This window comes from Vollenhovia emeryi, unplaced genomic scaffold (genome assembly GCF_000949405.1).
Source record: "Vollenhovia emeryi isolate VEMERY1.0 unplaced genomic scaffold, V.emery_V1.0 DF939130.1, whole genome shotgun sequence".
Lineage (NCBI taxonomy): Eukaryota > Metazoa > Arthropoda > Insecta > Hymenoptera > Formicidae > Vollenhovia > Vollenhovia emeryi.
Window position 1 is genome coordinate 1,333,263 of NW_011967236.1, and position 14,607 is coordinate 1,347,869.

Genomic DNA, 14,607 nt, shown 5'->3' on the forward strand with positions numbered 1-14,607 from the left:
AGCCGTGATTAAACGGTCGTTGCCGAAAGAGATTCTGATCTTCCCGCGGTGGTGCGACAATGTAGCCAATTTAGATAAATCGAGTTAAACGATTATATATAGTTTCTGGTTAGAAGCAGTCTGTAGTATAAAACAGATCGTTGTCGACTAATCTTTGTAATTAATATTGAGAGTAAATAACTTAAAGTTAACGCTGCAACGAGACTGCCATACTACATTCACGCTTTTAATAAAATTTTGCACAGACATCATTGCATTTGTCTGCGATACAACATGTATAGACATTTTAATATGTCAAAATGCGGGAGAAAGGTGCTCTCTACGTTAAATTGCAATCGGTATTTCATATCTAAAAATGTAGTTGGCAATCTCGATTAATGTTTAGGTCATAGTTACATATTCGAATTAATAGTTTATTTCGAGCGACTGTAACAAGTATCTTCGTGTATGACGTATGGAAAGTTTTTTGAGTGTATCGTTCTAAATTTAGGATAAATTACATCTACATAGATAAAGTAGTTCTTTTTTCGAAGAGATGGTTAGCGAAGCGGCAGGGCGATCCGCTGCGACGTTTCGCCCACGCTTCCGTGTAGAATTCATAGAACAGTAGATTAGACACGTAGATAGAACGAGAGTGATTATATTCTTTGTGTGTCGTGTGTCCATCTGTAAATTTGATTGTCCATCTCTCCTTGTATTTCCCTGTTTACGCAATTGTATAAATTCCTGCTGTATTCGCGACTAGTGTCTCTGAGCTAGAAACGATCGTAAAACTTACCGCCCGAACGTCGTTATTTCTTGCCGTTTATTTGACCGCTAGCATTAGAACGCTAATTAGAGTTAGCAGCGTGACACACTGACGAGCTCGTAGTTTAGAAACTTCGACCTGTCACGGTGATATCTACATGTGTTTATATATTTTGCCTATAACATGTACCAGATTACGATTATTGCCGGCATATAGCCACTAACACGTGTGTGTAGTTTAGGACACGCCAACGATTCTGCCGCCCGGAAAATATCTACTGATTTGCTTCATCTGATATATTGTTTAACAATTTCGTTATTGCCGAGCATGGGCACGTGAATTAACGGCCCGTTATGACAATCGTCTTTAACCGTACGGTGCTAATTAACAACATGATTCGACCAATGTGTTGCTTCGTCAAGTATGTTTATGCACTTCGCTCTCTAACTAAATGGAAGAATATGGCTTCTCGTTAAGACGGCGATCATTATCTCCCGCTCGCTTCAGCGTATGGCTGTTTCGATGCAAATCAACATTATGATCGTGTACAGAACTGTTCTCGACACTTGAAACTCTTCCACATTTGCGCATTCAATGATGAATCGCTTTCAGGGGTTTCGATCATTTTAAAACCTTCCTTCGTAATTTGTCGAAGAATACAAACTGCCTTGTTGCTTACGCAATTATATCTTGTATACATTTACATTATGAAGTAACATCTATTAACGTATATAACGTATTTAACGTACATAAAGAATTATAAAATAGAATATTAATTCACACAGGGGGTGAACGGTATTGCATAGTTAATTAATTATGAGCTCTCAGAAAACCTTTAAGCTTTTGTAGGAATATGCGCTACTGGCAAATCGATATTGCTTCTTCAAGAAAACTGTACGGGCATTATTTTTACAGAAAAAAATATACTTCTTAATAACACCTTAAAATACAAAGAACTTGTTTCTATTTTTATATAACTTCACGTGCAGTTTTGGTCAAAGTTCTCCATAGATAAACCTTATACACAGTTGATTTCAAAATAAGTTTAAGTCACCGCAGAAATCAGACTTTGATTTCAGTGCAGAACCAATTTTCAGAATGACATTATCTCGTGACGGGCGTACCGATACCTCCTTTACAAGTCGATCGTTCTTCGCCAGGTGATAACCTTCGGCTGATCCCTCGCTCTCCACCCAACGGACTCTGAGCGAACGACTCTGTGCTAGAATTTGGGACTCAAAGCTCACCGGTTTCGCACTACTCGGAGTCCCCTGGGTAGATTTCGCGGCGCGAAGTCCTTATCTAAAGTCTCGATCGCGTTTACGTCAGCTGGAGATACACTCGAAATAGATGAACTCTTGGCCTAGATCCCTACGCGTCGGTCGTTTCGATGGACGGCCAAACCCAGGCAATAAGGATTTCCACGGACAGACTTAGTATATACTTAGTATATACGTATATACGCACCCTCTCTATTTATATAAGGTGCCCCAGAGGTCGTACGCTTTTATCCGGCTAGAGAATTTTTGAAGAATTTCGAGATGTTCATTCCACATCCCGTGGAAGATTATATTTGACTTATTTTCACGTTTTTTTTTCCGATATCGCGTCTCTCGCGTCGACACAATGTTAAATCGTATTAAAATGCTCCATTTTTTCTGTCTGCGAAATAGGATTTCCTTTTTTTTTCGATTTAAATTGCTATGACCGTTTGACATTCAATTAAGTTATATGCATGTATAGTACCTCGTGATATTAAAATAATTATTTTACTATGCGAATATTTTCGATTCTGATTATATTTCTTCCAACATATTTTGTGCCTGTCTAATATCCGTGGTTTAGAGAAAGCGAACAACCTTCGAAGCACTTATGTATATATATATATGTATATATATATGTATATATATGCTATGCCACCTGTGTATATGGATATACATGTGTGCTTATGGGTATCGCTATTTTTGGCCGGATCGAGATACGACCCCAAAAGCTATCGGTGCAGCCGTCGGTTGTCGCGAAATCCGGAAGCCGCACCCGTTTCGAGGGCTGGACGTGGACGTGCGGCCCCTTTCTTTTTATGAAACTTCCGATAAACGCCCGCTGGCAAGGATTTCCGTTTCATTCGTCAACCTGTCCGACCAGAGATCGCGCGCGACACATACATATATATATATACGCGCACACACTTTCCCTCTTTTTGTCTGTCTTTCTCGCATTCCGAAAATTTATTATTATATATATATTTTTCCCTTCTCGTTACGTTACTTGTTATTTACAGCTTTTCTTCCAATCAGAGCGTGATTTCGAGGAAAAGATTTCAGTGAATCGAAGATAAATTATCACTAGCGTAAGCTGGAATTGTACATCATCGTCAAGAATAGACATTTCAATTGTATGAATAATTCTTCTGCCGTTTCAGCTCGAAACTCAAGCCACAGGTTTCCGACGCGTGAATCCGACTTCTAGAATAAATTACTTTTGTTTCAGATTTCCAATCTAATTTTCTCCGAGTTATTCCGAATTTAAAGCTCCTTTCTTTATTTGCGCAATTTCCACCTTCTCGCCGGACGCGATTCATTTATGTTGCCGAATATCGAAAAGATACGAACGCACGTAAATCGTCAGGTTACGGCGGACAGGTCTACAGAGTGTTTCCCTCTAACTATGGCAGCTCGGAACTTCCGGTCAGAGCATGTCGATAGAGACAAGCCACACCATTAAGCACCGTGATACCCCATACAAATCACGTCGATCCACGATTTATAGTCCATTCACCCTCTCTCGCAATCGCGTTATCAGCGCCGATAGTTGCACGTCCAAAACGAGGCTTCTCCATGAAAACACGTCGCTATGACGGTATAGAAGGGCCATTTCCCTCCCTCATATTAACAATGCATGAAAAATATGATTTCGATCTTCAACAATATTCCCGATTCATTGCTAGATTATGCACATATATTGCAAATATAATCCGCACACAAACGCTTCCATACAATATGATTTACATGCTAAAGAATTATTCCCGCTTTTTCTTCTGCTTTTGAATTTAAATCCTAGAAACATCAAAGTTTCATTGATCACATCGTGTAGCAAATGTCTTGCTTTTATCATTTTTTATTTTATATTATAATATTATATACTAAAAGTAATCATAATGTTATTAGTTATCGATATTTATTAACAATAAGTATACAATTTTCTCAAAATAGAAATTTGCTGGTATTTTTTATAGAGATTTGATAAAAGTCTGCGATATCTTAAGTTGCTTGCGCGAAACAATATAGCTATCATATAATTTTGTGGGGCTGTTTATCCAAGAGGCGTGTACTTGATGAAAATAAGTGCACAATGTTTGCAAATATTTTTATAGGACTTTTATCCGTGTTATAAATCGTTCACGTGTAAAATCTTATGCTCCATTTAATACTGGTTTAGTGCTGAATTTCGTACTGATAATTGTAAATTTTATTTCGTGGCTTCTACAATACGTTTCTCTTTAATTATATAATATATTAACAATATTAAGTATGATTTGTTAAAGTCGCATTTTTTCTACATCGTATAATCTTTGATAATTTTTTTAAGTTTAATTTCTAATTATATAAATATATTGCTAAAATATAATTATAATTAATTGATTAATTAAAATCAAGTCTGTTCAAAATAAACTGAGGAGTATGATTTTATTAGCTACTTGCATTTTTAAGCGCGAGCTTATTATAATTATTCCAATTTAAAAAATACTTAAAATTCCCACTATATGACTACGATTATTCTTGCTTCGGAATTTAATTAATTTATATAGTTTAAACAAAATTCGCGCGAGAGATCTCCTTGAGACATTTTCTGTATTGATCGCTCGTGAAAAATGTCATTAGCACTTTATGTTATAAATATCCATGCAAACATGAGAAGGAACAGAAGCTATACACTTATAAGCTTATCTGCTTTTATGCTATTTCCTTTGCATCTCTTATTTGCATTCCAGTTTTTCCACGATCCTCTCGCGTGTGGCATACTGCAAAATAATATTTACCAAATTGAGACGGTATCTTTGCTGACACGTTGATCTTGAACGCTTAATTTAATCCTTCAGTTTAATTTCCTTTTTAATTTTTGTCAGTATGTTCATGTAATGCGTGAAACGCCGGTTAAGCTACTAACAATATAATAGAATGAAACCGTTTAGTGATACATATTAATATTAATTTACCGCATAAGATGCAACTAATCGAACTAGAACGGATAAAATTTAATTATTTTGTCCAATCTATTAGTTAAAACTGTATATCAACACGGTAAAGGTGAACATAAAAGAAATGTGTAATTAATATAAAGCTAATGCTAGAGAAAAAAAAAGGATAGAAAATGTGAGAAATAAAAAATATATCTCAGCATTTTAAATGCAGATTAAACGCGATATTAAATTTGAATTATTAAATTATAATTTACGTCACAGTAAATTACGTTGCGATATCTACGACTTACGCGGATACACGCGCCGTCGGAGTTAAACTATAACGTAACATAGGAATATTTCCACAAGAACCCAATGTGTTACTTAATTCACGCAGTACGTTAACATAAATCCTTGTCTCTTCTTAGCCACGGTAACAATTCGCATTACAGATCGTACTCCCCGTTCCCCCGTTTTTGTTTCTCATCATTCTCAGCTTTCTTCTTGTTCTTTATTAATGTCAGGAGTGCCGGCGGTGTACTACCACGGAACAGGAAGTGAGAATGCAGGCCGCGCGTATACAGAGGCGCCGATGCAACACGTCCAACGCAATGCACTCCGGAAGAAATGTATGAAGTCGACATTCACTTTGCTCGAAATACACACCTCGAAAAACACCTCCTTCTCTTTCTTCGTCTGTCTATCTATCTTTCACACTCGCACCCACACATACGTTCGCGCGTACCTGTTCTCGCCCATTATCGGTCTCTTTCCCTCTATACATCTCTCTTTGCCCTCCCCCTATCTCTCTGATACAGAAATCCCCTATGCGCGATCTTTCCAAGTACTATTTCTCGTGAACTCTTCCTGAATCGTCCCGCCTCGTTTATCGCGTTTCGTAACATTTCTGCCTTCGTCTATTCCGTACGGAAAATGCATATTAATACCGAAGTGCATTTCGATGCATCGAGTGCTACTCGAGGGAATCTCTCTCGCACTGTAGTTTCGACGGCGATCGATACCCCTAGGTTCCATTATTGCCACAGCCAGCCGATGTATCCGAATCGAAACCGTATAGCCGTGGCGTTAAACGCCAAACGCGGTTTCGAGCATCCTCGCCCCGATGGAGAAAGCTGATACCGGCGATACCGAGCGAAAGCTTTCTAAGTGCCTAGAGAAAACACCTGTCACACTTTTCGGCGATATATGGCGCTTCCGTTATTTCCAACGTGTTGCCTTACACGCGCGAGCTCATCCGTCGAATGTAATTTGCCGCGATAGAAGAACCAGCTCCCGTCTGTATGTCGAACGTTTAAGAGCCACTTTTCGCACTTGAGTGTCGAGAAGACGAGAGGCAGAAGGCACGCATACTCGAGGACCGTCGACATCCTCGGACGAAACTCGAAAACAAGAGAGACGATGACAAAGCAACACATTCGGAAAGATCACCTTTTTGCGTCTATTCTCTTTTCAATCGTCCATCTGGCATTTCTCTGTTCGTTCTATTCTTTTCCTTTTTTTCTTTTATATATATATATAATTATATATATATTATAATATATATTATATATATATAGATAGTCAACGAAAATGAATAGCAAAAGCACATACGCGTGAATGCAAGTGTGGCGCAGTTGTGACCGAAGTTTTATGTTTCAGTGGATCTAACCAATGGACAACTCACCCCAAACAACAACACGCCCTTACTTACACAAGCACTTTCTGGTACGTTTTAAAAGTCTTTCTCCTTCTCGGCTGCAAATGTAATGCGCTTCCACGACTCGCTTCGTCGCGCCGTGCGATCGATTCGCCCGGAAATGCAAACAATTTCGGCTGTGATGGCTTTTTCGTTAACTAGTCACGCGAGATTGCAAGCAATAAAGATTGTGTGCGCAATATCTTTGAATGAATACCCACGGTCGCTCGGGCGGAATATTGCGAAGAATAAAACGTTAAACGCAATATTACGTTCGAATCAATCATTGCTTTTGTCATCTCATTTTAATGCCGTCCGGTACATACTTCGCTGCGATATTTTCTCAGACTGAATTCCAAGTATGGATAATTGCGCAACATTAGCCCCTGAGGTTGCCATTTTTACCATTTCGTGCGTTGCTTAATAATTACTTCTCGAAAATCAATCTCCATCTAGCGAAATAATAACAGACGGAGAGAGAGAGAGAGATTTCGATCGGTTAATGTCTGTAATTTCAGAAGATGATTACAATTCGTGTACGTGAGCAACGGAAAGCATGGCTACTTTTGATAAGCATGATTACCGTGCATGACTATTATACGTACAGATATTTCATTAACGAGTATTGCGTTATACGGGGGTGGTGTTATGTAACACCCGCCTCATCTCTTATCTACGAATAGAGCGGATTAGACTGAGTTGAAAAGTCCCGTACCATTTTGCAATTATCGCAATTGGTCACGAGTTATTAATTATTCAAAATCGCTGTCTTAGCCCGGCCTACCGCCCAATCGAAGCGCGCGGCAAGATGCGGCCACCCCGCGATTGGCGTTGCTAGGCGCGCGGAGAGTTGCCTATGACACACGGCAATGGCTAAGACAGGGATTTTTAATAATTAATATGTCCTTAACTACTGCGAGAATTGTAAAATGGTAGAGGACTTTTCGACTTAGTCTAGTCCGCTCTATCCGCAAATAAGAGGCGAGACGGGTATTACATAACACCCTGTATATTAAATCTCGGCTAATTTTGTAAGCAACGGAAACTGTCGCGGCAAAGTCAATAAACGTCACTCGCGATGTTGCTCTCGGGATATCAGTAAAGTAAGTGGGCTCGTATCGCTTATCCTGCCAGATAAGCGCCGGGATGAATAATTCTTCAGTTCAGCGGGAATTCCCTGTTCCTCGACACCTTCCTTCATCTCGCTAAGTAATGTCTGTTCTCAAAGAAAAGCGCCGTTCAATTCTAACGGATACCGCCTCGTTACTTTTCCCCGTCACCCTATTATTACGCGATTACTTCCTGCCGAATCGCCGCGAGACGCGGGAGGGACGCGAAGGGGGACCAGGCATCCCCGAAGAGAAATGCCACACATGCGAGGGCGCCGAGATGCCGGCAGCGAAATACGCCTCCGTTCTTCTATTCCGCTCTCTTTTTTTTTTGCCGTGCTCCCCATCTAAAATCTGCCCCCGATCTGCCCCGCGCCGTCGCGCCGTCGTGCCGTCCGCAATCTCCTCTCAAATAAATCAAACTTTTGAATCGCGCTCGTCCCACCTTCAGCCCCGACGATCCCTACGTGCCTCTCTCTCTCGCCGTGGTACCGACACAAAACTTTGTAACCGGCCGCCATTGTCAAGAGTTTAAAAGCTGAATGGGTTTTTAGATTGTACGCCGGGGCGCTTTCGGTTTCCCGCGCGGCCCCGTCACCATCGGCCTCTCCTCTTCTCTCGCGCTCCCGTCGAGAGAGTTTCAAATTCTTCGCGTACCGCCCGCTTACGATCTCCTTCCTCCTTCTCCGCCTTTCTCTTCTTTCGCTTCCTCCTCCTCCTCCTCCTCCTCTGGACCCCGTCGTCTTTTTCCGTCTTTCGCTCTCGTGGCCGCCGTTAATCCGAAAGTACGTACCGTATGACATTTACGCGAGCTCTTGCGCGCGAACAACGTGAACGCGATACACGGAATCGCTCGAGTCAGATGCATTAATCTCCGCCGCTTCTTATTGGCTATCTGTCAGAGTTTTTACGAGTGCTAAAGTTTCAGAATGCGGACGACACGCCGAGACATTGTTTTCCCGCGTGTGATACCGGCTTCGAAAGTAGCGTAGAGTAGTTCCGCTATGATTTCGTTCCTTCCTACTTTGGTATGTATGGAAATGAACAGCGCTTGTTGGCAAGGTTTAGAAAGAGTTTTCAACATTTCACAAACATAACAACCGTATAGTATTTAACCCCCCTGCTGTTGTGCTTTTATATATTATACATCAGATATCGTAAGTTTGCGTGTTGCAAAAAGGCTCAAAAGAGCAATATATCTCGCGCTGTCTTTTACTGAAAAATATTTCAGGTGCAAATGTAGATGAAAGTTATCGTGAAAAAGTAGAAATATTAAAAATAAATTTACTAGAAGATGACTAGTTTTTGACATTGATATTCTGTTCGATAATCAGTATTATTTTCTTGCCAACAATTGGATTTGGTGCAAAAGGGAAGACAAGATTGTTTGACCAAATCTTTTCCGAAAGAGATGGAAAATTGTTTTCGAATTTCCTTGCAACTTGGATTTATAATCCTCAGATCTTTAACAAAATTTAATATTAATAATACAGGGCAACGTCCGTGTTCTTCTTGTCACTGGCACTCAAATTTTTGACTTGTCTCCCATTGCACCAAATTTTGTGATTATCCGCATCACCATTACTCCCCCCTCCCCGCATTTTGTTTCTTTTCTGACTTGTACTCTCACGCGAGGTCGTTACTTCGAAAGCCGAACGCGAAATGGGGTAAGTTTAGTTTTCGTCGCTTGACCTTTCTAATCTAACCGACCCTGTCAAGTTTTTGCGCCGTTTGATTTCTCAAGAGCACAGAGGGAATTCAGCCCTCGTGCGAGCCAGACAGTAATCGTAGTCGAAAGCCTGTTGTATCTCATAACTTTTCGAGTCGATCGCCATCACTGCCTCGTGCGATTGCGTTGCTTGTCCTAGTGACGTGTTGTACAATGTCGTACACATTACATGTGCAAGGCGCTGTTTTCTTTTTATTATCTCTACGGTCGTATGTAAAGGCTGCCTTGCAATGCGCTTCATGAGTGTCTTCTTTCGTTCCTTCCTGTTTCTCTTCCAACGAAATTACGAGAAGGTATTCCTTCAATGGACTCTATCCTTTCCCTCGTATTCAATGTGTGTAAACGTGATACGTACTCATTGACATAATGGCATTTCATAAACGCGACCATTTAAACGCGCGGTCATTTTAACATGCACAGTCCTCGACGTAAAATGTAGACCAGAGATCGTCGTCGTTCATTTGTGCACGAATATGCGTGAGCTCGTTACAACAAATATCACACTGTATAGTATATATAGTATAAGTTAAAGAACCTTATCTCTAATGAGATTTAACCCGCTGGAGCGTATCGTTATACAACTGAAATGAGTTTGATATTAGTAAGCAGAAAGAGGCGAAAAAGCTAAAAACTAGGGAGCAAACGCCAACGGAGCAACGTGCCTCAAGGTACTTGCATGGAAGATTCCTAAAAAGGATAAGGCATGCAACGCTCGTATTGCTATCGCGGGCAGAATGAAACAATCAGAATATTCACGTCCCATAATTGTCACTCAGATGTTTAATTGTTGTAAAATAGCGTACGCTCTACAATTACGAGATTGAAAGTTAAATACAGCCCCGATAGTCATTTAACGGTCGTTTAACAGTTGGATAAAAGAGATGACTTTTTTTCCTTTAGATCCTCAATTACTCTGGCACAGTCAAAGCTGAATCTTTATGGACTAACTTTGCAAAATGAATTATTTCCCTTTATGATGAAGATAAATGAAGAACTAATATTAATGTAAAACGACACTATTATTACAGTTTAATCGAATTACAACGACTTTATCCGTAAACTGGGCCGCGGTAATTGAATGTGAAAATTAAGTAACGTCAAAAATGATTCCTTCCTGGAATTTCTCAACCAAGTCTCAAATTCGGAAGCGACGAGGCGCTTTCGCGTTTCGCGCATCCCGCGGGAGGCGAGGACGAGCTTCGCCCGAGGCTCGTCCTCGTCTCGCCGGTCCGCTCGATCGGGATAAGAGAGGGTGAACATTGACGCGGGTTCGTTGCAGTGATGAACAACTACCAGGCGGCCGCAGCGCAGGCCGGATTCCCGCCGGCGTCGCCGCACGCGGCCGGCCACGGTGGGCCGCAGGGCCGGTCTTTCCCGGCGGCCAATTCACCGGGCCCAATTGACATGTACAGCTCGAGCGCCGCCGCCGCAGCAGCAGCCGCAGCCGCGGATTCCGCAGTCGCAAGCTACGTCCAGGCCGCAGCTAGCCCGCAGCCCCCCACGACCGCGTTCCCCGCGATCGCCGTATCCCGCGCCCCGCTCAACTACAGTCCCGTAAGTCCACTTAATACTCCCTTTTTGTTCATCGGATGGGGCCCCTCCCGATGGAGAAGTGTAACGTAAGGATAAAGAGCACGGTCGAAAGTTACTTCCATCAGGATTCACCCAGCCGGCTTATTTCTCCTATCGTCGTAAGCTGAACGATTTTTTACGTTGCGCTGAGAACGAATTGCACTTGACGAGTCTCGTCAATGGAACGACTAAATAGAATTTCATAATTGACAATATGCGAGGTAATACCGGAAGATATCAGAGAAAGCAACGGCTGGTTTTAGTTGGAGACAATTACGAAGAGAAATCTAATCGAAGAAAGTTTTTACGTTGCATTTTAATTACGATAAAGGCAGAAGAGTCTGCTGAAATATTCCCGCCGAATGCATCGGCATAGAAATGTCTCTCTGACAAATATTTGCGGCCGGTAGAATAAATTATTTGAATAAACTCGATAAAAAAAATGTATCACACATTTTTATGTTAAAAAATTTATACATCGCAGGCAGGAATTTAAAATGAATTTTGTCCTGATGTAATAAAATATTGCAAAATTGAAACATTATTTGACCATCGACCAAGCTCTTTATCGTTTCGTTCCGTATATTGCAATTTCATCAGCTTTATGCATTTATAACAAGCAAATGTGGATACAATACCTTCTTGCGAATATACATTATCTTTAATGCAACCGGTTATCAATCTCACAAAAAGGATTGCTTCTCTCTATGTACATATTATATATACGCTTTATACATTCTATATTCTGATTCTATATTTTATGAATACATCTCTGGTCCGTCAGGTATAGTATGACAATTATTACATTGGCTTGAATCGAAGATCAACTTAATATTGTTTATAGGATTTCTATAATTCAGTCTCCGTAATGTCAATATGTTTAATATACCCAGAACTTCCCATGTAACATCACTCCGCGTATTACCCTTCGCGTTTTCGTCAGTCTTTATATTGTGGAGCTCCGGTAAATATTAGCCAAAGGAAAAGAGATTCCACAACCTCAAAGGCCAAGTACCGCAATTGCACGCTGCAATTTTAGATATGCAGGCGAAAATACGGATTTATCTTTGTGCTCACATCGTTGTGTGATCATTTTTATGGGAAGGTTGATGAGATCGATTTTATTGTATTGTTTCAGGGTCCTTTAATACCAGCGGCGTTCACTAATGGCTACCATTGAGCCTTGTTAAGACCTAATAACAGGTACGTGTGCCATCGACAATGTTTCGTTAAGCTGCATCTACGTTTTATACCGAGGCAAATTTATTAACAACGTTCGCCTGTATTGCTATCTGCGACACATGCTAAGCAACTCAGTTCCTTCTATCATTATCTCGACGAGAAATAACTTTACGTGAAACAATTTATATTAAAAGAAAAACCCAAATAATTATTAACACTTTAAACATTCGAAACACACCCTTAAGATTGCAACAATATCTTCGAAAAGAAATTCTTAGGTCCGTCTTTATATTATGTCCACTGTATTCGTGAAATCGATGAAAATTGTCCGCTTTCTCAAGAGGGCAAATATTTAACTTGTTGAATTTTTAATTCTTTTTTCGCCAGGATGGACGAGACGGCAGAACGCAGCACGGTCGCCTGATATAATAAGTAACACGGACGATTTAAGGCAGCTAAACACAGTGGACGATCTCTGGACGAAAAAAAAAATACATACACGCCTACTGTATAGATACAAAGATATAAATAACGATCAAAAGTTGCAATACAAAAAAAAGACGTCGAACGGAAGGCAACTACCAAGCAAGATCCAATAGATGCAACTTCAAAATCCGGATTGTAAATAACCGGATGTAATATTACGCGAACGTGTAATAATATATTAAGAAAGAATTTAGAGCATTAGTCGAATCCAGTTGGATGCAACTATAGATAGAGAGAAGAAAATTAATCCTGTTGATGAGTAAGAGAAAGAAACTGACGCAACGGGGAAGACGTCCAGAGAGGGTCAGAGGAAAAAAAGATGAGAAAAGCGACAGGAAGACCGACCGTCAGACGGAAACAGGAAGAGGTAACAACGCGCGCTGCAATAGGCTAGTTATGGCCGAAACTGCGTATTGACGCCAGCCCGTTCTCCGACATTAATAAAAGAAATAATAATATAATAATAATAAATTAAATTAATATTATTAATTGCTAAATATTTAAGCGGTTAAGTCTAGAATATATATAAATAGTATATATATAAAGATATAAATATATATATACACATATATATATTATAAATATATAAATAATTGATAATTATTATAGATAACGTATGACCTCTAGTATTTAAGGCAGTTAAAGAGACGGAAGAGATACCAACTCTCACGAATATTATAATTATTAATTATTATATGATTACTGGCGATTGCAATTATTAACGAGCGCCGTGCACCGCGCGTGCCCGCGTATATTATATATAATGATAGGCACATACGCGCGTTCACACCTGGGAAAGACTTTGTTTCTGGGCTTTCAAGTTTTAATCGTAATGCGCGCGAGAAGGGTTGAAGGGTTTAATGGGCGGCCGAGAGAGGAAACGGTGACGCGGAGATGAGAGAAAAGGAGAAGAGCGATAAAAGGCCGATGAAAAAGTAGAGCGGATAAATCAAGCGATCCTTTTTGCTGCCCTTTCTCCACGTCTGCGCATGCAGATTTCAGGCTCCTTCTTCTCTCCCAACGTGCCTTTTCGCTGGCTAAATGGCGGAACGGTGCTTCTCTCCTGTCCTGTCGCAGTCCTGCTTTCCCGGGTGCGCAACGAAATAATGCAGAAAGATGTAGCGACGGGCGAGCGAGGGAGTTACACAAGCGTGTTGCATACTTAATGTCACGCTGTTAGCATTATTTGTGGGAAGAGCGGGAAGACACATAAAAGAGCTGCCGTCGAATTTCGGGCCGATGAAGGCAAGTTCGAAACGATGAGATGCGCAACGTCGGAAGACTTTCAGACAAAAAAAAATGAGGAACGGCGGATGGATGATATCATTGGAATTACAGAATAGCGGAAGTTCTTTAGCTGCCGACAAACCCGCCATTTATACTCCAACAAATAAACGTAACTTGTGGCACGCGTATATAAAATGATTACGAACGCCGCGGATTCATAACTGCGAACTTTAAAAGAATACCGTGTCCTATGGCAGTACGATGTTTTAATTGAACTAGTTTTAGAAAAGTTATATATATTATTTCTTTATTATCTACATTACATTTCAATAACTTTACGCGACGAGATCGTTTAACGCGATGGCGCTGCTCTTGCTTTCGCAAGGAAAGTCAGGATGTAAATGGCGATTTACGCTACTTTGTAATTCCGATTGACACCGAACGCTCGTTTCACAAGTTCCACTTGGAGCTTCCGCAGGCGCCGGACAATGACTGTTATGACTCTAATCGGCCGCTGTATAGCTTTAAAACCGATTACATGCAGTAACCCTCGTTGTACATATATATGTATACATGTATCTGCACATATGCATACATATATACATACATATATACACATACATATATTACGCGTATCATACGCAAATTACCGTATAATTAATTTAAAATAATGCCGTA

The 14,607-nt window shown here is 40.5% G+C and overlaps 1 protein-coding gene across 6 annotated transcripts in view; it reads left to right on the forward strand.

The window, feature by feature from the left end:
- Positions 1–12,708, forward strand: part of LOC105568299 (RNA-binding protein Musashi homolog Rbp6) — a 675,186-nt gene extending 662,478 nt beyond the window's left edge. For 5 of the 6 annotated variants that reach the window (XM_012023849.1, XM_012023847.1, XM_012023850.1 and 2 more), the window contains 5 exons: positions 5,453–5,557; positions 6,588–6,653; positions 10,742–11,016; positions 12,173–12,237; positions 12,604–12,708. In XM_012023849.1, the coding sequence (XP_011879239.1) occupies positions 5,453–5,557; positions 6,588–6,653; positions 10,742–11,016; positions 12,173–12,214 (488 nt within the window). In that variant the 3' untranslated portion in view covers positions 12,215–12,237; positions 12,604–12,708. The remainder of the gene's footprint in view (positions 1–5,452; positions 5,558–6,587; positions 6,654–10,741; positions 11,017–12,172; positions 12,238–12,603) is intronic. The other variant, XM_012023848.1, reaches the window with a different exon arrangement.
- The last annotated feature ends 1,899 nt before the right edge of the window (positions 12,709–14,607 follow it).